Consider the following 22,685-nt stretch of genomic DNA (forward strand, 5'->3'; position numbering starts at 1 on the left):
TGACATTGGTCACATACCAGCAGTGGTTATGTTGTCTTCAGTGCACATTTTCTCCAAGTGTGCAAGACTCACCTGGTGGACCCTGCTGCCCTGGGTTTCCTGGAGGACCCTTGAAACCTTGGGGGCCAGGGGGACCAGGCGGCCCAGGGTTACCCTTCACCTCAATTGGACCTATAGGTATACCTGGATCACCAGGAGGTCCTGCCAAGGAAACCAAGAGGAGCCATTTCAGTTAGGAGCAAGTGAAGATGGTGATGATAGAGTCACAAGTTTGATGTGGTGAACTGCACTCACCTGGAGGACCGGGGTCGCCGCAGTCACCGAGAGCCCCAGGATTCCCCTTGGAACCTGCCTCGCCTTTCTTACCTGAAAGGTACAGCCATACCGTAGATGACTCAGCATGATTAAGCAAAAACATACTGCACATTGTCTGGATGAGAATTCGGTGTGGTGGTTTAGCATCAATATTATTCTTACCTGCGCTTCCAGGTGCGCCTGGAAAACCTGTGTCTCCTTTAAGGCCAGGAATGCCCGGGTAGCCAGGAGGGCCCTGCCCAGAAAGAGAGGCCAACAACTTATGACACCCTTAATGTCCCAAATGAAATCAGAACATGAATTACAAACAATGACTAGGTTTTTGTGGCGCTACTAGCCCTCTTATATGCTTCATTCAGTATCCATGGGGCTCACCCTTGGGCCTGGAGGTCCATACTCTCCTTTCAGTCCTTGTGAGCCAGGTAATCCAGGGGCTCCGGGAAAGCCTTTCTCACCCTTCTGACCTCCACTACCTGGAAGGCCACGAGGCCCCTCTGGACCTGGAGGACCTTTACACGCATTAAGATAAATGAGATGTTTGCTCTTCTGTTCACTATTAAATGCCACTTTCCTCTATTGACTTAATTCCAAAACAAATGCCACAAAACACACAACAACAAAATGTTAAAACAACCTGTCAGAATCACCCCAATGCCACTTTAGGTTTCGTGTGTGTCAGTGTGTGTGTTTCTGTTTGATACTGATAGTGTTGAAGCACGTGATCAGTGTTTCATAGCCCTGAGAGGAAGAAGTCAGTACATCAGCCCAATAATCCCCATCCCACATTCTGATAGACCAAAACATGTTTTGAAGACCAACCAAAGATTTAGGTGGATATCAAACCAAGGAGGCTAACCTGCAGGACCTATATTGGGGTCAAGGGTCAACAGGTTCCCAAATTCCACAGAGAGAGAGTGCGAGAGAGCCCAGTAGCAAAATTCAGATTTAAAACAAGAGCAAGAGTTAGCACAGCAGCACAGTTAAGGTAGCATCAGCAATGTTCTGTTATATGGGGGTAAACACAAAGAAATATAAATTATTCTGTTTGCCTCCACTGAGTCACCAAGGGCTAACACATGAGCATTCAAGGCAGACAAACCTCTAACAGCTTTTACGTGGTAATACTCTTTATAAATATTCTCAAAAGCCTCCAGACACAATTAATAATTGATACAATTAAGATGACTGGATTTCATTTCCTTGACCAAAGTCCTGTTATTACACAAACTCTAAGCCTCATCCTCTCACTGGCAAACAACTGTGCCAATAAAACTTGATGAAAGTGATGAATCCTTTAAAACTTAGGGCTAAAAGATGCTCCTTGGTAATCTTTATAGTTTCAAGTCTAAAGCCATTTGAAGAAAATGTGTTGGTAGTGACACATTAGGTCTTAAAGTTAAGAAAATGAGCTACAGAACTAACCCTTATGCTATGATTTTAAAACCTACAAAGATAATGTACATTAGTAATTATGAGAAATTATCTCTGACTTTTAATAATTGAGCACAATACAAGCAAATCAATGTTTTCAACATTTTCCCAAGTAAAAAGTCAAGTCAAGTCTCCAATCCTGGTTTGCATAGAATAACAGCACTTGGATTAAGGAAACTGAGTGAACACAGACCCTAATATTGATTCTGATGTCTTACTTCTATTATGACTACAGAAAGATAAAACATATCTACCAAAAGATAAAACATTAACTAAGAACATCAGAAGTATTATGCAAAGATAGTTAAAGAAAAAATTCTACATTTAAAACCTGTTCTACATCAGCTCTAGAATGAAAACAACCTGACCTGCCAGGCCTGCCACCATCAGGCATCGTCGGGAGCAGGCGGAGCCATGCCGCAGGAAACAAGAATTACAAGTCATACCCAGGATGCATCTGGGCATTAATTTAGCCTGACAGACACTTGCCAAATCTGGGCTCTTACTATAGTGCGGTCTAAAATGTTTATTTATTTATTTATTTTCCCTTTTAGATTCTAAAATAAAATTTTAAAAAATCTTTCTTGAAATTATTTGAAATATTTGAAACAATTACATAGTTAAGGATTTTAGCGTGATGGTCTCAGCTAATTTTGACTGATGGAGCCCTTATTGGTCAGTGCTGTAATGGCCTTTCATTTCTGTAAAGGTTGGCCTTACAGTACGTTTCCCATGCAGGTGAAGATGCATAAAATTAAAACAGAAGTGTTATGGTAGCTTTTCAAATCACTGAATAACACCTGTTTATAGAGCAAAAGATTTCACAGAAGAGTGAGAAAGTAGTGATGTCAAATAAAGGAAGAAATGAGTGACTGGATGAACAGAAAAACATGAAATAACTCAGACAGAATGCAGATTGCTCCATGCTTGTCTGGACCCTTGGTGGAGTCTCTGTGAAACGCCCTCTGTGATTGATACGTGCAAACTTGAACACATTTCTGCGGTACTCATACAGTGGTGGGAGGGGTGTGATGGGAAGCTCTGCGTGCACTGGGGTGAGGTGGACACCGTATGTGCGCAGTGCTCTCTGGTTGTTGTGCTCTCTGTGTGTTTAGTGTACAGTGCACAGTGATGGAAAATGCCAAACACCTGGGAGTATTTTTTTTTTTTTGCAACAACCCATGCAAATTATTTACATGACTAAAGATATCAAAGACTGCCACTCCACTCTCTGGTTCAGTGGGCTGGGATTTTTTAATGTAGTTAATTCAATTTTTTTCTCTAATGGTGTAGATATTTAGATTATACATCATCTTTATCAGTAGAACCCAGCTAGGAAGTTTACAACTGGGAGAACCAGAGAGCTGAGTTGACACAGTAGAATCACAAACCACCTCCTGGAGATCTAATGTCTTGCAGAGTTCTGACTCTAACCAGCTATTAAAGCTGAATATTAGAAGAGTAAAGCCGGATCAAAAACTCTGAAGAGTAGACGATCTCAAAGAGCAGGGTTGGACACACCAGTATGTATGAAACCTACGATGGGAGAACTTACCTGCTCTTCCGGGGGGACCAGGAGGACCTGATAGCCCTTTTGGGCCATACACAGACTGGCCAGGAGGACCAGGAGGCCCCTGACGACCATGGGCACCTGGTGGACCAGGCGGTCCACTCTCACCTTTTTGTCCTGCAAAACCAGGGCCACCAAGCGGGCCAGGTAAGCCAGGGTCTCCTTTGGGACCTGTATTATAGCAGAGAGAGGCCATTTTATTTAGGTAAACATTATATTCCAGCAGAAGTTGTAATCTTGAAAGAGATTTATTGCAGAGACATTTACTGTCATGCCACCCTCTAGCTCTGCACCTCAGAATCAGTATCACCTGTTATTCAGCTCTGTGTATTTAAGCTACCCCTCTCAATACAGTCTGCAAAATTTGCCACGCTTCATTTCTTAAGTGTACTGAATGGTTTTTGTATGATTATTCCCTTTGGTGTTTTTGACCCAGGTTTGTCTCACCTACAGTTGTTGCAATTGCCCCATTGTGCTGCAGCTGGTATTCTTATTTTTCTGGTTTATTTTTATTCTTATTTCTCTTGTTTTTGACTACATTTTTGGATCACCCTGAATTCAGTAAAACCACATCTGGTGTTATCTGCAAGCACCTACCCATTTCTGACTTGTTACATATACATTGTATACTTTACCTGGCATCCCTGGGAAACCAGGAGAACCTGGAATTCCACGGCCTGGAAGACCTGTGAAGTGGGGGAAAAAAGCCTTAGATCAAATTATAATACATAAAGACAGTGCAACACAGAATAGAAAGGAACCCAAATCATACATTTACACCACATAGTGCATAATAATGATAAAAATTAGTGATACACAAAGTAAATATAAAATAAGAAAGTCCAGTAAAATAGAAGAAAATGAAAGTTATTTAATTAAGCACATTATTGAACAATTTACACAATATACAGAGCTAAGACACAGTCATAGGCTAAGGAAGAGAGGCAGGTTTTAAGGCAAGATTGATACAGATCTCAGTTAAAGAGGCAGGCTATTCCACAGCCTCAGGGAAGCACATCTGGGTGTGATAAAAAAGTAATAGAAAATTAATGAAAAACTGTACCAAGTGGACACATATAAAAAGTATAAAACTGGACCTAAGGTTGAGCCATGAGGTAAACCATATGTAATAAGTATGTAAATTTATATCTGTGCAGGACATTTTCAGTCTTTTTAGTAATAGGAAAACCAACCTATTGCATTTTCTCAAATGCCCACCCCAAGATTAAGATGATCTAGAACAATTTTGTGGTTAGTTGTATCGAATTCAGTGTTGAGGTCAAGCATGATTAAGATGACAAATTACTAGTGAAAGCAATAAATCATTTGTCAATTTAAGAAGTGCTAGCTGTGCTATGTGTGGACTTCTTGTTGAAACTTGCCCAAAATATGATTGTCTCTTAGGTATGGAGACAGCTGGGAAAAATACACTTTCATCAAAGCATTTCCTAGAAGTGGCAATTTAGAAATCGGTCTGTGATGGTTAAAAATGTTTGGTCCAAGTTTGCCATCTTGATGTGAGGCTGAATCATGATGGGACATGGATCACTATTAAGGCTACAATTTATAATAAAGCAGTTCAAACAACATCTCAAACTTTTTAAAGAATGTTTGAAGGAACAAAGTAACACAGAGTCAAACAAACAAGAAAGCTGAACATAAAATTAGTTCAGAAGGCTCATTAAAAGTAAAAACAGTAGATCTGATGGCATTTGTTTTATCAAGAAAGAATGTTTCTGGACAGCCATTAAAGTGCGAAATAGCTGACAGATTTAAAACTGCAATTATGGTGATGAAAACAGCCCTAATACTGTGGCAGTGTTTAATGATCTGAACTAAAAAATATTTAGATAATAAACTGAGTGCTGGTAATTGATCAAATAATCTATTAATATTTCATATGAAATATATTTATTTTTCTTTCATTTACACTCTGCTTTTCTGCATTCCTGTGTGTGAGTTTAGGCTTTTGGCCTTCTGATTCTCAGAGGATCTATGAAGTCAAAGATATTATAGTTATATAGTATACAGTATATAGTATATAGTAGTATGTAAAAGTATAGTTAGATGAAGTGACTGGCTCCTACATTCTTGTAAGGGGGGAGGCATCACCATAACATAAAGAAAATGAAACTATGTAAACATGTGAAAACAATCCATCATTAATGATGGATTAATAAATGAAGTAGTGAGATTTAGAGGAAGGGCATGGAAGTATGAAACATAATTATAATGATCAAATACATTAAATATAATTGGTCTATAAACACATATCATGCACTTCCAGATTGAAAACTGGAAAACCGAATGTTAACAGCAAATCAAGTACATGATTATGTTTATGAATGGGTCGTGACAGACTGGGTAATGATAAATGAACCAATCAAATGTTGGAAATCAGCTACTAATGGTTTTGAAGGGAAGCAAACACAAATGAAAGAGGAAAACTGAAAATTACTGTATGCTAGATAAGAGCATGTCTGGATAGGATGAAATAATAGAACCTTAAAGCTCAGATATTTCTCCATAGGTATTAATCAGAATTTAAAACAACTGCCAAAATAACTCCCAGTCCTCCACCACAATTAGTAACCCTTGACAATCTGAAAAATGTTAAAACTACAGTAGAGAGTTTGGACAGTGGACTTTTCTCTGTCAAAAAAAAAAGGAAATCTAGGACACATGAAAAGATACAAATCATTTAAAGCGAAAGTCGTGTTTTAAAACATTCTTGCATTGATAAGATCCATCTCCACTGAAATAAACTCATGAACTGATGATGGCAAATACTCAGAGAGTCTGATGGTTGCTCCATCTCTCAGTTGACATGTAATCTCACTGCGAATGTGTGAGTGCATGAAAAACAACTGCCGGCATTGGTAAAAAATACCAAGGATTAACAAGACTGTTTTTCAAAGAGCTCTGGTTACATGTATGATAAAGGTCCAAATATCAAGAAGGGTTTGCCAATCATAGAATAGATTAGATGAGACAGAATGAATGAGGAGACATACAAGCAACATAACCATACAGGGAGGTAGGAGTCGGTGGCATTCCAAGAGACACACTATTGTCATCTTGGTCCAATGTATAAGAATGTATAATAAGCCCTTGCAGCATTCAGACTCATTTACCTGGCTCTCCCTTTTCTCCTGCAGGTCCAGGAATACCATCACGACCAGCTATACCTTTTTCTCCAGGTAAACCAGCTGGGCCTTGAGAGCCAGGCACTCCTGCCTTTCCAGGGGCTCCATTTGGGCCAGGTGAACCTGGCAGGCCATCTGCACCCTTAGGACCAGGAAGGCCAGGTGCACCTAAAGCGAACAGAAACATTACCCAATTGACTCACTCATTTCCGTTTATAAAACAATTTCCTTAAAATGGGAAAGCACTGAATAAAAACAATATAAGGAAACAACCAATTATAAATCCAACTATAAGACAAGGATGGATATGCTACATGTATATTTCAGTAGACTGCATTTTTACATTTGCTGACTTATTAACACATTTACAGCATTTAGCTGACACTTTTATCCAAAGCAACTTACAATTCTGACTGAACACAACTTGAGCAATTGAGAGTTAAGGGTCTTGCTCAGGGGCCCAACAGTAGTAGCCTGGCAGTGGTGGGGCTTGAACCTTCTGATTACTAGCCACGTACCTTAATCACTGAGCTACCACCTGACATCTACCATCTTGTAGGACTGTACCTTCGAATCCTTGTTGTCCAGGTTCACCCTTTTGGCCAGTGTTTCCAGGTAACCCTGGAAGGCCTGGAGGCCCTGTTTGACCCTTTGGCCCTGGGCTTCCAGGAAAGCCTGGAGATCCAGTGTCACCCTATTCAAAGACAGCAGAATAATTAATCAACAATCCTCTGACCTATCTTTAGCATTTTCTTTAATGCATGTCTCATCTAAGTAATCTAATAATTACTGGACCATATGCTACTAGACAAAGCTAACATAGATATACTATTCTAACCTTGGGCCCTTCAGGTCCTGGTGGGCCATATCCTGGAGTTCCAGGCTCTCCCTTGGGTCCTGGGAACCCCGATGCTCCTTGCGATCCAGGCTGTCCGGGTGGGCCAGGTCGACCAGAGTTTCCTTTAATTCCTGCAGGACCTATAACAAATTGGATGTCAGCCTAGCTTCATTATTTTCATTACCTAGCCAAAGTTTCTCCTTTTGCTTTTTGGAAAGCGCCATGCCAAAGGGAAAACCTTACCAGGGAATCCCATCTCGCCCATGCTGCCTTTTATTCCTGGTATCCCGGGAGATCCTGGCAATCCTGGATTTCCAGCTTCTCCCTTGGCACCTAAAGTTCAAGAAAGAATTTAATTGAGAACATTCCTAAACATCCCCAAATATTCACAAATTGATGTCATATTTATTGCAAAATCTTAACCAAGAAAGATACGGAAACAGTTGCTTGTGTTACCCGGTGGTCCAGGTGAACCAGGGCGTCCATCCTGCCCAGGGAAACCTTTATCACCTGGGAGACCAGCAGCACCCTTTTCTCCTGGACGACCAGTTAAACCTGAAAGGGAGACACTGCAGTTTAATATTGCATTTATAATGTCTCCAGTAGTTTGTATGTTAATTTGTGTGAACTGTATTTTATTCAGGAGAGAATTAGATTTATTGTACAGTACATATTTCCTTTCTTACCTTTAACAATTATCTGCATAAATAGATACATACAGTACTAACTCTTATTCAAAGCCCTTTGGCACAAGCACTGAAGTAATTCAATGCCAAATATAAAATACATTTGCCTACATGACAAGCTGGTTCTGACTATGACAGGTATTACCCTTGTGTGGCAGAATACAGTTTCATAGGCGGTGTTTGTCACCCACCTGAATGTCCTGGTTCTCCCTTGGGACCTTTATGAACATCCGGATTGAAGATGCCAGGTGGGCCTGGTAAACCTGGATCACCTTTGTCACCTTTTGGTCCATGAACACCTGGGCTGCCTGGCCTTCCTGGGAAGCCATCCTCCCCTTAAAGGGCATACATGTTAGACCAGTAGTAGACAATGATTTTGAAGGGATAGCAGTAAAGTAAAACATACCTTTTGGTCCAGGGAAGCCTGGTACACCAGGGCTACCAGAATTGCCAGTGGGTCCTGGGGTGCCCATCACACCTATGTCTCCCTTTGTTCCTGTACCCATGGGGAACAGACAAAACCAGAGAATTCACATGTTGTCAGGTCTAGTGGATATACAGTGCTTTGCAAAGGTCTTAGGCCACCATTAGATTTGTTGTTTTAGCAATGGTATAATGCTCATATGTAATTATTTTGTAGTCTCTTTATCAAACCACATACATAAAATACAGGAAATATGAACACACAATTTTAAAAACCCACAATTAAAAAAAAAAAAAGGCCTCTACAGCCAAAGTTGGTATTTAGTGTCCCTTGGTACTAAGCACATCTTGAACTCTTTTGGGGAGACTGTCCTGTTTTCTGAAGTAATCTTCTTGTACCATTCCATTCAGGTTCCATTCCATTTAGTTTTAAGAGAACCAGGTTCTCAAGTGTAAGGGATGGTCACATTAAATACATGCCACTGTAGCCTATAGAAGCTGTTTTTTTTTTTTGTTTGGTTTTTTTTATACTGCACACAAATTTTCTGTATTTTCTGGTTAAATTCTAATGAACAGTCTGATATATAATTATGTATGCTCATTATACCATTGCTAAAACAACAAATTTAATGGTGGCCTAGGACTTTTGTACAGTACTATATATGTAGTGCTAATCAGTAACATAGGTAGTGCAAATGTCATAAGCTTATATTACCAGGGTATCCAGGTAGTCCATCTTGGCCAGGGGTGCCAGGATTACCAGGGGGGCCAGGAGGCCCAGGAGATCCAGGGAATCCAGGGCTTCCAGGGTCTCCAGGCAAACCTGGAATGTCTAAACCTGGGGGACCAAGGTCTCCTTTCTCGCCTTTCACACCAGGGAAACCTGTGCCAAAGCGGGGGCATATTTATATTTCAGTGAAACTGCTTAGATACGTATACTCAGCAGGAATAACACTCTTAAAAAGCAACTTATTAAGCAAAAAACAACGTATTAAGCAACTAATTAAGGTATACTAAATGTGCTCTTTGTCTGGAGCTAAGGGAACTTATCAAGGTCACCTGTCTACCCACATACTTTTTCAGGCTTACCAGAAGGGCCTGATGGTCCAGGAGGTCCAGGGGGTCCAGGTGGACCTTGTACACCAAAGGCAGGGGGGCCTGAAATGCCAGGAGGACCTGGCTGGCCAGGAAAACCATGATCACCTGTGAAATGTAAGGCCATCAGTAAGGCTTAATGTCCATTACTATTTATGATTACTGTATGATTAGTGTTTTACTTACTATAAGGAAGACATAAATCCTTACATTATATCTTTGTGACAATTGTTTTTTTTTCAATATATTATTCATGACTGGTTGCACCTGGTTCTGTACTGTACCTTTAGGCCCAGGAACACCATTGACACCTGGTCGGCCAGGTGATCCAGGGTTTCCAGGGAAACCGGGATCACCTTTAGCTCCAGGTACACCTTTACTGCCAGGGGCACCTGGGGGACCCTGAGCACCGGGAATACCAAAGCCAGGGTCTCCCTGTGAACACACACACACACACACACACACCCATGTGCACACTTTAGTGCATTTTGGACTGAAAATCATTTCTTCATTTATTGATAACTCTTGGCTGCAGTTAACCACTGCGATCCACAGTCCTAGGGCACTCCAGGTAAATGCCACAAGTAGATTTACAACATTTTGTGCAGTCCTGTATCTAGATGATTTTCTGTTGCTCACCTTAGACCCTTGGAGTCCAGACTGACCAGGCAGTCCATCTGCACCAGGTGGCCCAGGAATGCCTGGGCTACCAGGACTGCCAGGAATACCCGGGAATCCTGAGAAATGTGTTCAATAGTATTAACTCTTCATCCCTACCCTTGTAGGTTTCCAGGTAAGATGCATTAGTGATTGCTGGCAGCAGTTTCAGTGGGCTCTCAGGGTTTACCTTTAGCACCTGGAGGTCCTGGCAAACCACTGCCAGGCAGACCAGGCTCTCCTTTTGGCCCAGGTAATCCTGGAAATCCAGGCTGTCCAGGTGGACCTGGGTTACCTGTACAAGTAAAAGAATTATATCCAGTTCATATACAGCCAAACTCAGTATTTTATACCGTCAAACATATACATTTGTATATTTGTGTGTTCATGTTTGTCTAGGTGACATTTTCCTACTGACAGAACATTTTATCAGAGGGTTATTATTCAGAAATATTTTGGATCAATCTTACACAGCTCCTCTTGAAACTGCAGACATAAAATGACAAATATAAAAATTACAGGACTATCTCAAAATAAATAAATATTATATATATAAAAGTAGGTTCTTCTTTAAATTCAATTTCTGAGTGCTCTACATTTTAGCATAAACAACAGAATTGTAGTGAACTAAAGTGAATCATCTTTGTCTGCATATCTTTCAATTAAATGGTGTGTTGTTGAAGTCCACAAAACCCACACCAAACTGCCATCTCATTGTACTTCAGATCAAAGAGTAAAGTTACATCACTTGATTATGTAAAATATGGAATCAGCTGTTGTACATATATGTGAAGATTAAAATGTTGCTAGATGAAATATTTTGAGTTGAATATTATAATAAAGATAATAATTAACAGGATAATCTGATAATAATTAACAGGTTAAAGAATTACAAAAGTGTCAGCTAAATGGCATAAAATGTCAATGTAAATGTAAAAGTGTAAAGCAGACAACCCACCCATTAGAATGTCACATTCTTGATCTACTCCATATATAAATTTCCCTACATTAAAAAAAAATCAAACTGGTTGAACAAATGAGTGAAATGTCTGCCCATTTACCTGAGATCCCTGGTAGACCACGGTCTCCATCACGTCCTGGGAGTCCAGGTGCCCCTTTTTCAGAAATAGAGTGTCCTGGTTCACCTTTCTGACCTACCAGATGACATCAAATGTAAACTATGGTCATGTCACTGTGACAATGGTAAAATTTGAACATTTGACAATGAAGCAATATCATCTTTTTGATTGTGAAAGCAAACAATATTAACTATATTTTCAAATCCAGCTTGACTGCCTTGTGTCTGATCTCACCTGACAGTCCAGGGGGTCCTGGTCTTCCTGACACACCCTGGAGTCCTTTCTCTCCAGGTGGCCCCTGTTGGCCAAACCCAGGGGGACCAGGGGGACCTCGGTCTCCTTCAGGACCTATGGGACCAGGCTCACCTGGAGGACCACGCTGACCTTTCACCAGCAGAGAACCCTGTCAGGGGCCATGCAAGGAAACACATTCGTATTTACCAGTAAAACAAAATATCACCAGACTCCCCGGTGGCCAATATAAACAAACATTGTGGGCAAACAATATATAACAAAACATACTGCTGACCTATAGGCAATTTTTATATATTATTATAGTGACTTATAGCCAATTTTTATATCATGAAATTATTTTTTATTTGCTATATAGCAAATAAAAAATAATTTCATGATGAGTTTAAAATACAAATGCTGTGATTGCAGGAGAGTGCTCAGTATTATTTTTTATTGACAGATAAATGTATTCAACATCAGGCTCATCTCAAAAAACACTAAAACATTCATCAGCTTAAATACAAAGGATGAAAGGATCCATCCATCCATCCATCCATCCATCCATCCCAAGACCAATTGAAGTAACTGAAAGGGCTCTGGAAGTTGTCAATGCAGCACTATAGATGATCACTACTGTGACCACCACTGAGACCAACCAACTGATATACAACATCACAACAGTGATACTTGAGATGCTGGGTTTCAAGGTGAACATCATCAAGGAGCTGTATCCTACATGGAGGAGGTTGGAGGCCAAGATGTGGGCAACACGGAGAGAAGTTAGCCCACCTGAAGCGGTACACACGAGAAGTGGAAGCCAGAGAATAAACCAGATGTTCTGCCCATGAGCCGTCCAGTGTACTCTTTGTTACAGGGTAATAAGAACAGACCCACCAAAGCTGGAAAATGATCAATACTAGAAAAGCATACGGTAGAAAGAGGCATCACATAACAACGTCTAGTGGTTACTGAACCTGAGAGAAGACCACAGAAACCTCCCTGAACAGGATCCAGTAACCATCACACTAGCAAATGTCAAAGAACAGCTCCAGGAACAATCTCACCACGGATGGAACCCACCCTGAATGGTTAACTGAAGTCCCAACAGTCCTGATTATGAAGGACCTCCAGAAAGGAGCGTTTCCATCCAACTACCAGCCAATAACACGAATCTGCACAATATGGAAGCTCCTGTCAGGCATTATTGTGGCTAAAAGTAGGCACATGACTCAGTACATGAGTAGGACCAGAAAGGCACTGGCAAGAACACCAGAGGAGCCAAGCACCATCTACTGGTGGATAAAACAGTCACTCGAGACTGTAAGACCAGACAGACCAACCTTTACATTGCCTGGATTGACTACAAGAAAGCCTATGATTCAATGTCCCACACATGGATCCTGGAGTGCTTGAGGCTGTATGACAGGGGAGGACAGTATTGAGGTCTAGTGAGCATCCAAGCTCACTATCCAGGATGAAACATCCAAAATCCAGGAGAGGATCAGGAAGATAGACCCAGCTGATAAAGTGGATAAACCCCTGCACGGTATGTACCACTGGCAAAAAGTGGCTGATATAGAAAGATCCTACCAATGGCTGGATTGAAAGACAACACAGAGGCACAAATCATGGCAGCACAGGAACAAGCTCTAAATACAAGATCAATAGAGGCTAGGTTGTACAATATCAGGCAGGACCCCAGATGCAGGATAAGCACAGATACTCACTGATACTCCTTTGGGACCAGGCTGTCCGGGAAAGCCATCACGACCAGGTCTTCCATCCAGCCCGTGTAGACCTGGAGGGCCAGGAAAGCCTGTGTCTCCCTTCTCTCCCTTCATACCATCAAGCTGGATGGCATCACCAGGATCCCCCTTTTGTCCAGGGACTCCAGGCAGACCCTGTGGTCCCGTTAAACCCTGGGAAACAAACAGGAGACAGAGTGTGCTGACTCTGTGAGAAAATATAAATGATTTTAGTAACACAGTAGTGAGTTTGCAAATTCATTTTCATAGTAGCCATCTCATATAGACATAACGGCATCTGAAGTGAAGCCACTCACTGGTGCACCCATAAGCCCGGGGTTTCCAGGGATACCTTTTTGTCCTTTTGGACCAGGGATCCCAGGAATGCCTGTTACAAGATCACCAAAGCATTAAATATCAGGCTCATCTAAAAAACACCAAACATTCTCATGTACAAAACAGCAAATATACAAAATATATTAAATACACCATACATTTGATATCAGGCTCATCCTCCCCCCAATAAAATTATCAAAAAACATCAGGTTCACCCCAAAAAGAACTACAACATTCAAAATCAGACTCATCTCAAAAAACATGAAACAGACCAGACTATTCATCTAACATATATATAAAAAAGCATCAGCCCATCATGTTACTTTTCTAAGATCTGTTTTGTGTAACACCATGTTATGATTCTGCATAATGTTTATTAAGAATGTTAAAAATTTTCTATAATGAGCACATTTGAGCTTCATAAAGGGAGGTGTATACAGGCACACACCCGTATACCAGGTACACCACAGCACATTTCTCTCAAAAAATGTCCCGATTTTGGCCATGTAAAGCCCATGCTCCACCTCTAACATGGAGGGCACGGGGAGCAGCGGTTCTTGCCTGGGAATCCGTTCGGTCCAGGGGGCCCTGAAGGCCCTGGGACAGGGTTTCCATTTGAGAAGCAGTTCACACATGTCTCTCCCTTTTCACCTGCAACACCAAAAGACAGAAAAAAATGTCTCTTCCTGACAGTCTCTCCCATACATCATATATATATATATATATATATATATATATATATATATATATATATATATATATATATATATATATATATATATATATATATATATATATATATAAAAACGATATGCATATCTGTTCAATTACTTTCATAAATTATTTTGTCATGCCAACTTTTCACTTTTTAGATAATAAGGAAACAATAATGAATTAAATGTAATTAATTGGTTAATTGGTTGCTACCATAAAACAGTGGCTCACCTTTTTGGCCTCTCTCTCCTAAATATCCTTTTTCCCCATGGATGCCCGGAAGTCCTGGCGCCCCACTGATGCAGTTGTCTCCTCCATTGGATATCCCTTGTGGTCCGGGAGGTCCCGGTGGTCCTTGCAAGCCTGGCGGTCCGGGTCTTCCTGGCAAACCTGGAAGAGAGACTCCAGGCTGTCCTTCATCACCCTTTTGTCCTCTCTCTCCAGGATATCCAGGAGGACCAGGTGGACCTTGGCTTCCGATTCCTATGATGTAATGCAAAGTTTATGATCACACATATTCACACTGGCAATGTTCCACTCTATCAAAATGAATGGCAAGTGGTTATTGTTTAAGTTGTTAAGTGGTTATTGTCAAGTTGCATGGATTGGAGTAAGTTTCAGAATCCTGCTTCATATGGGGATCAAACAGACCTGGAGAAATATGCTTCGTCTGTCACCAGCTACATAAGTAATTGTGTGAACCATATAGTGATCACTTGAACAGTCACTACACAACCACACCAAAAGCCCTGGCTAAGTTCTACTCTAGGCCTGTCATGTTGTATTCAGTTCAGGTGACAGAACTCAGGGGAGCCAGGGCATCCTCTCCCTACCTTAGCTCAGGCTTCAACAACACCATGCCCCAGAATCTCAGGGTTCAACAACACCATACACTAGAAGCTCAGAGTTCACATTGCAGCAGGGTTCTTGACATCCTGACCAATGGGCCTCAGAGAGTTAGGATCCAGACTAGATCGTTCTGCTCTGAACATTGAGTCCCAAAAACTGTTGGCTGAGTCCTCTCTACAACTAGTCTACTGTCTTGTCCTGCTTTGTAATTGTTTAATCTATTGTAGGGATGTGTATAGTTTATTGTATTACACAGTTTATATGTGTATGTTGGGCAGGACAGTGGCTCGGTGTTTAGCATGTTTGCCATGTTTGCACTAAGGTCTTGAGTTCAAGTCCCCATCTGGGTGGAGCTTCCATGTTCTGTCTGTGTGGGTTTCTTCTGGAGTCTCTGGTTTCCTCCCATGGTCCAAGAACAAGGAGGCTAGGTTGATTGGCTATTCTAAATTGTCCTGTGTGTATGAATGGCCACCTTCCTGGCATCCCTGTTTTCATGGTTTCCCTGTCATGTCTGTTTTCCTTTGGTTCCTGGTTGTTCCATTCCATGGTTTTGTTTTCTCCACCCATCATTTGTTTTTCCACACCTGTCCCTCGTTTCTAGTCTTGTTAAGTTCATGTATTTAAACCATGTCTTGAGCCCTGTGTCTTTGTTGTTCTTTGCTTGCGTATGTGTGGAATATATTAAATGAAGGTATTGGATGCATGTATGCACATCTTTGTTTCGCAGGCTCTGTGTCTGTTAGCCTGTTTGATCCTAGCCGTTTTGTTTTTCCTTACCTCCGTATGTTACTTCTTAGTTTCTGTTATAGCCTGCTTTCCCTGTTAGCCTTCTTGGGCTTTTGGTTTGTCATTACTTCCCTTTGTTTATCCTAGCCCTTGGTTTAGTTATCATGTATTCTCAGACTCTCCGTATTGATAATATGACCCTGGACTACCCTAACAACTATGACTTTGGATTTGCCCTAATAAATCACGCTCTTCTCCGCACATGCGTACGCCTCCTTACCACTCACCGTTACATATGTCCAGTGATGGATAGTGCTCTGTCCTGGCCTCAACCTCGCCTTCCCCTGCACCTGGTACAGTCCCCCTGGGGACTGCTGTTTCTTATCGGTGTGTGTTTGTAAAAGCTGATATCTGTCTGTAACGTGTCCTTGAGTCTGAGAAAGGTGCTATAGAAATGTAACTAATAATAATATTTACTGTGATTAATGTCATCCGGTTGCACTGTGTCCTAGGGAAACTATATTTTGTTCCTCAAATCAACACATCTATAGTGAGAAGGAATAACACTGAGGTAGATTTTGACTTTAGATTTTTTTAACTTTGGGCAAATGTTCACAGTTGTATTTCGGGGGGGGGGGGATAGCAGCAATCTACCTCTCACCTGGAGAACCTGGATGACCAGGTGGTCCTGAGAGACCTGGGAGTGGTCAAAAAAAAGATCAGTGCTCAGTGGAAAGTCCACATATACATTATACGTACTTGTGTATATTATTTATACATATTAATCAGAATCCAGAAATTGTCCTCAAAACACAAACATAACAGTGCAAAATAGGTATTTTATGTTGTTTGTTAATGTTGGGCACTGTCAATTAATACGTAATGCTATTGGCACTGTCAAAAACAATTAATATTTCAGCTGGGTATTGAAGCACCAAAATACAACAGAGTCCTACCTGGTGATCCTCTCTCTCCTTTCCTCCCAGGGGGTCCTGGGGAACCACTATCCCCTTTAGGTCCTTCTTGGTTTATGGGAGGTCTGCCAATCACCTAAATAAGGCATTGAATGAGAGGTGTGGTGTGTTATAATTTTATTTTACACATCAAATGCAACCTTGACAATATTACAATCCATCAATCCCAAAAATATTATGGAACAAAATAGAAAAAATGTTAATATGAATTTATGATCTACCTCTCCTGGAGGTCCAGGATATCCAGGTTCGCCTTTCTGCCCCTAAGAGAGGGGGAGGGGTTAGAATTACACCTGGAGCACAAGATCTCAGAGTTCTCCTCTCATCACACGTACTCAGATTTGAAAGTCACAGCTGCACTGAACCCATGCCACTTGCTCTAAGAATTTTCATGTTCCTCGGTGCTTATCTATCCAGCAATCAACATTCAGTAAGACAAAAGAAAAGTGACCCTTACTCTTTCGCCATCTCTTCCTGGAAAGCCAGGAATTCCCCCTTGTCCCTTTGATCCCTGAGAGAGGCAGAAGAAAACCGAACAGAGACGCGGTCAGCCCACGCCATCTTGACCTGTCTCCCGCCACATTTCTCCACTAGTGTGGAGCGTCGCGATATTCCTAACTGAACACAGAACTCTCACCGGCAATCCATGAGGGCCAGGGTCTCCGTCCTTACCAGGCTTGCCCTGTTAAAATGACACGCACCAAAATCAGAAAAGCAGCACCGTGAATGCAGGTCATTAATGGCCAGGCTTCCTGCTGCTGCCTGTGGCTCATCTCTTACTCTCTTTCCAGGTTCTCCTGGCTCGCCCTTCTCTCCTTTCTGACTGCCAGTTGAACCCTGTGAACCAAACCAGCTCCTGTCACACAGTTATTCACACAGAACCCTAATGCTCCTAAGTAAATGAATTTGATGGTATAGGTATGTAGTGACCATAATGTACCGTAAAGTGGCACCTATTTGGTGTAATATTTTAAGCTGATCTCTATATTAGTGTAACTAAGTATGCACATAATGTAAGTAATCTAAGTCATATAGGAGTGAATAGAGTACACACAGGTGGTCCAGGAAGTCCAGGATCTCCAGGTGGGCCAGGTGAGCCACGATCACCCTGAATGAGAAAACTGGTGTTAGTAGATTCCAAATAACTAATAAAGTCACCAGGAAGTTGCCAATGAAATTCTAATTGACAGGATTTATAAATACAAAAAAAGTAAATATATATATTTTTAAAATATAGTTCTCACAAGTTTAAAAAATGTGAGAACTTAATTTAATTTACAAACCCAATTGTACTATTTCACCTACCAGTTTATGTGATTTTAGAAGATAATCAATAGGTTTTAAAGATGTAGGTGCAAAAGAAATTAGTCAGGAACCTTTTTAATTAAAGTATGAATATATAATTAATAAATATATATAAAAATCATTACAGCATGCTTTCTTTTTATGATAAAAGAACATGAGATATGGAAATAAGGAATAAGCAGCTAATAAAACGAAATTAAATTAAAAACATTGCACACAGGCAGAATTACTACTACCACCTAGTGGCTGACGTAAAAAGAAAAAAATTACGCACTTGACTGTGGTGCCATCAAGTGGTCAAAACATTTTTTTTATGTCATGCAGTACTGACGGCAGTTGAATATGTGGTATCTCATTTTTTGTAGCATTGCACAGACTATTAGACAAAGACCCCATCTATCCGTCAGTGGATCAAGCTGGGCTCTCTGTGCTATGAAGAGCAACAAAGAACTGCCCTACTACAGGGACGTGCACTGCTGCTGGGAAGGCTACCAGGCTTTCACAGATTCCAAAGGCAGGATCAGCTCCACTCTCTCCAAATATATGAACTGAATGGCTTCTTTCCACAATCTGAACACTGAGGTGACCCTCACAGGGCTGTTGGGCCTGATAGCACACACACAGCTTCTGGGTCTGATAGCACTAGCCTTGCTATCTGCTACATTAGCTGAAGCCTGCAGCATCATAAACTGTAGCCGACTACAAGGCCATTCAGAGGGTGGAGTGTTCTACTCACTGGCTCACTCATGCAACATATCTATCTATCCATCTATCTACATACATACATACACACACACACACACACACACACACACACACACACCTCAGCTGAAGGCCCTTCTTACTGCTGCTCGTAATAAGTCTCATTTGATACCACAGTCTGGGGAAACTGCTTCATTTCTTTTGTATACACATGTGCAATGGCTATTACAAAGTGAAGTATACACGCACACACACACATGCACACACTTCTGCAAAATATTACTGTACCTTCTCTCCTCGCTGAATGACTGTTTGCTGTTCACTTGTAAGCTCGCTGACTTGTCCTGGTGGCCCTGGAGGCCCTGGCAACCCAGATTCACCCTACACATACACACACACGCGCGCGCGCGCGCACACACATACACATACACATGCATACACGCGCGCACACACACATACACGCGTGCGCACACACACACACACGCGTGCGCACACACACACATACACACACACAAACATACACACGGACACACGCACACACACGCGCACACATGGACACACACACACACGCGCGCGCACACACACACACACGCGCACGCACGCACACGCACGTGAACAAACGTACATACACACACGCACACACACACATACACACACACAGGAAGCTTGAAATCACCAAAATGATTTCTAATAAAGCTGCAATTAAGAACTTTAATGATTTTCAATTCACACAATTTGCTGGGGGCTTTTCTTATTCTACCTTCTCTCCTTTTGGCCCTTGGAAGTTCAGTCCCATGTTTCCCTGTATAAGAGTGAGGTGAGGCATGAACAATATGAAGCCCAGCTTTTAAGGAACAGCATATTTGATTTTAATCTGGAACCAGATTTTTCCATGACTGTCTTTCAATTTGAGGTTTTATCCTTTGCAAACTTGAGATAAACTCGATGGACACATACGTCTATAGAGAAATCGTTTATGAAAAACAACACTCACCTTAGGCCCTGGTGGACCTGGGTGACCAGGTGGACCCTGATAATGAAAGACAAGGAAACCACACAATGTATATTTGCAAACAACAAGCAACACCGCATCATATTAAACTCAATGTACTGGCGTCCGCTGGGCCTTTATAATGCACTGTACAAAGACATGAACGTGACAGTGCAGGGCAAGAAGAACAAGAAAAAAAGCAACCTCTGACCTGGTGACCTTTAGGGCCAGGAGGACCGAGGGGTCCTGCCAGCCCGGGTGGTCCTGGAAGTCCCTAGATGAGCAGGACCAGAGACAAGGACATGGTCAGTAACAGTGACCTCAGAACGAGCTCAAACATGCTCACAAGGATACTGTTAAGGTGATTTATTTTAAGAACTCTACAGCTAAACTGTTTTTACATACTGATAACTATCAACACTGATCTGACTGTATTAGCCAGACAGGATTGGATGGAAGGTGTGGGACTGAAGGTAGGTGGTGAACTCTAGTTACGACAGTCTGACAGTTTTAAGGGCTGTGTGTAGCCTGATAGGCTGTGTGTAGGGGATCGACGATGAGTGGCCCATAACCAACTATAAGAGTATACCCTTCTTAATTCTGCAGTTTTAACAGCCAAACAAAATGAAAGAGAATGGGAATTCAATCTGGAAAAATGATCCTGTTGGAAGTGAAATGACCAGGATGACGCACTCTGATGCCTGGTTCTCCGTGACCACCAGGTTCCCCTTGGTTTCCAGGATGTTCCTCCTGGATGACTTCACCAGGTTCTCCCTGTGAAGGCAAAGAGAGTTACTGGTGTAGAATGGGAAATGATTGTAAAACAGTCTGCTTTTTAAGAGTATCATGAGTTTTATCTTATAATTTAAGCATTAGAGCCTTCCTGGCTCCATATACTTGAAGTATACATATTGCAATGTCTGTAAACACATATGCTCTACAAGATATAAATTTCCTCGTGTATGTAAGGGCAATGTCTGGATAATGAAAAACACCTTGGCCAATCAGGGATAAATGACTTTGCATAAGCTAAGAAATGTGCATATGCCAAATTTAACTGATTTGCCACACTGAGGCAGTGGATGTTTCATTGCATGACCATGGTTTTCTGAACATGAATCTAGTCTTGCACTAAATTGTATCAGTGTTAAATTGTACTTTTTAATCTAGTCTTAGTCTTAGTTTGTATCTGGGAAAGCTGGCCCGAGCAAGCTGGACCAATCAAGCTGAAGTAGTGTTGTAGCTGTGATGTGGGCTGTGATGTGTGTAGCTCGCTTGTCATATGAGGAAGTGGAGGAGAATGTTCAGTGGAAGACTTGCCTTCTGACCTGGCAGACCAGGTGGGCCCTGGGAGACACAGATGAGAAATAGAAATGCCACACTCAGGAAATATACAATGTTTACGTGGTCTTTAATGAATGCTGAGAAGCAGGCAGTAGGTCCAATATTACCAGGCAAGACTACCCCAGACAAGGATAGTCTTCAAAGAAAAGTGTTTCTCAGGACCAATAAAATACAAGAACACATACCTGTTGTCCATCTATACCTGGGATCCCTGGGGATCCTGGATATCCTCTCTCACCCTGTGGGCAAAAAAGGTTTAAAATGGGTTTGTATTCGTTTGACTCCCCATTCAGAGTGACTTCACAATTATAGAAATTCAGAAATACACACACACTCACGTACACACTTGCCCACAAACACACACACACACATACTCACCTGTGCGCGCGCGCACACACACACACACACACACACACACACACACACACACACACACACACACACACACACACAAAGACACACAAACCTTTGTTCCATTACAGCCTGCAACTCCTTTTGGACCTTGAGGGCCGTCATTTCCTGGAATACCCTGACAATCAAAGAAACATGCACCTAATGAGAGCTGCTACCATACTTAAAGAGGACAGCGGAATCAGAAAGCAAGACAGCGTCACATTATGGGACGTAGGACAGCAAACGCACCACACATGGCAGTGTGTTAATCTACCAACACTTTGGGAGTTTCTCCTAATGAATGTAATTATAAGGCCAGTGTGGAGGCTTACACTCTTACTCAGTCACATGCAGCACAGGAAATTAAGCAGCCAATGCACTCTTACTGACAGCTTCACCCAAACTAAACAAACTGACTGTTTGTAGCTCCCTCTGACCTAACTTATATTACCAGTGGCCATGCATCCTAACGGTAGGATTAAAGTCATTGGCGATACTCACCGGAATGCCCGGTGTGCCTGGAAATCCGGGAAGCCCAGAAGGTCCCTGAAGAAGGACAAACAATTGACTTGCATGAGCAGAAGGCTTAACCATGTTTGTATTAATGGAAAGGTCTGATCAGGTTTGTATTAATGGACAAATGCAGACAGTCTCACTCTTATTCCTTTAGGCCCTGGAGGTCCATGAGGTCCATCATCACCCTGTGGGAAAATATTCCTATTGATGACGAGACTAATGAACAGCAATTGATGCATAATTGTGATAAACATCTTATGTGTAATTGGATACAGATTTGATCTCTGACCTTCTCCCCACGAGGTCCAATTTGCCCTTCTGGGCCAGGAAACCCTGGTATACCTGGATGGCCCTGTAGTCCTGGCAAACCTCTATCGCCCTGAGAACGCACACGCATGCACACACACAGACACGCACACACAGGTTTATATCAGATGACAAAACTATAAACAAAGCATGACAGTCTATTATTCTCTTGGTTTAAGTATGTCACAACACACATACTACATCACACCCCCACCTCACCCTATCCTTAAAAAAGCACCATCCTGCCAGCATTTCAAACCATCAACCCCCCCTAAGTTCCCCAGCTACAGGGCCGAGCCACAGGACAAGG

The 22,685-nt window shown here is 41.8% G+C and overlaps 1 protein-coding gene across 1 annotated transcript in view; it reads right to left on the reverse strand.

Annotated features, from left to right (window-relative positions):
- The window catches only part of col4a5 (collagen, type IV, alpha 5 (Alport syndrome)), a 44,827-nt gene that overhangs the window by 3,130 nt on the left and 19,012 nt on the right, over positions 1-22,685 (reverse strand). Inside the window, exons 3-44 of the mRNA XM_027008736.3 lie at positions 22,359-22,448; positions 22,210-22,254; positions 22,055-22,099; positions 21,627-21,689; positions 21,346-21,399; positions 21,137-21,163; positions 20,510-20,590; positions 20,028-20,090; positions 19,820-19,855; positions 19,586-19,627; positions 19,114-19,206; positions 17,873-17,926; positions 17,599-17,655; positions 17,456-17,500; positions 17,276-17,329; positions 17,040-17,081; positions 16,801-16,894; positions 16,506-16,541; positions 14,501-14,752; positions 14,117-14,206; positions 13,537-13,607; positions 13,202-13,393; positions 11,475-11,643; positions 11,223-11,315; positions 10,352-10,456; positions 10,144-10,241; positions 9,789-9,939; positions 9,499-9,612; positions 9,125-9,292; positions 8,393-8,482; positions 8,178-8,321; positions 7,757-7,855; positions 7,544-7,633; positions 7,301-7,440; positions 7,030-7,156; positions 6,451-6,630; positions 3,952-4,002; positions 3,302-3,487; positions 691-824; positions 478-550; positions 295-366; positions 73-201 (exon numbers count right to left, since the gene is read on the reverse strand). Of these exons, the coding sequence (XP_026864537.2) occupies positions 73-201; positions 295-366; positions 478-550; positions 691-824; positions 3,302-3,487; positions 3,952-4,002; positions 6,451-6,630; positions 7,030-7,156; positions 7,301-7,440; positions 7,544-7,633; positions 7,757-7,855; positions 8,178-8,321; positions 8,393-8,482; positions 9,125-9,292; positions 9,499-9,612; positions 9,789-9,939; positions 10,144-10,241; positions 10,352-10,456; positions 11,223-11,315; positions 11,475-11,643; positions 13,202-13,393; positions 13,537-13,607; positions 14,117-14,206; positions 14,501-14,752; positions 16,506-16,541; positions 16,801-16,894; positions 17,040-17,081; positions 17,276-17,329; positions 17,456-17,500; positions 17,599-17,655; positions 17,873-17,926; positions 19,114-19,206; positions 19,586-19,627; positions 19,820-19,855; positions 20,028-20,090; positions 20,510-20,590; positions 21,137-21,163; positions 21,346-21,399; positions 21,627-21,689; positions 22,055-22,099; positions 22,210-22,254; positions 22,359-22,448 (4,039 nt within the window). The remainder of the gene's footprint in view (positions 1-72; positions 202-294; positions 367-477; positions 551-690; positions 825-3,301; positions 3,488-3,951; positions 4,003-6,450; positions 6,631-7,029; positions 7,157-7,300; positions 7,441-7,543; positions 7,634-7,756; positions 7,856-8,177; positions 8,322-8,392; positions 8,483-9,124; positions 9,293-9,498; positions 9,613-9,788; positions 9,940-10,143; positions 10,242-10,351; positions 10,457-11,222; positions 11,316-11,474; positions 11,644-13,201; positions 13,394-13,536; positions 13,608-14,116; positions 14,207-14,500; positions 14,753-16,505; positions 16,542-16,800; positions 16,895-17,039; positions 17,082-17,275; positions 17,330-17,455; positions 17,501-17,598; positions 17,656-17,872; positions 17,927-19,113; positions 19,207-19,585; positions 19,628-19,819; positions 19,856-20,027; positions 20,091-20,509; positions 20,591-21,136; positions 21,164-21,345; positions 21,400-21,626; positions 21,690-22,054; positions 22,100-22,209; positions 22,255-22,358; positions 22,449-22,685) is intronic.

The sequence above is a fragment of the Electrophorus electricus genome, chromosome 13 (assembly GCF_041902795.1).
Source record: "Electrophorus electricus isolate QZ-2024a chromosome 13, ASM4190279v1, whole genome shotgun sequence".
Taxonomy (NCBI): domain Eukaryota; kingdom Metazoa; phylum Chordata; class Actinopteri; order Gymnotiformes; family Gymnotidae; genus Electrophorus; species Electrophorus electricus.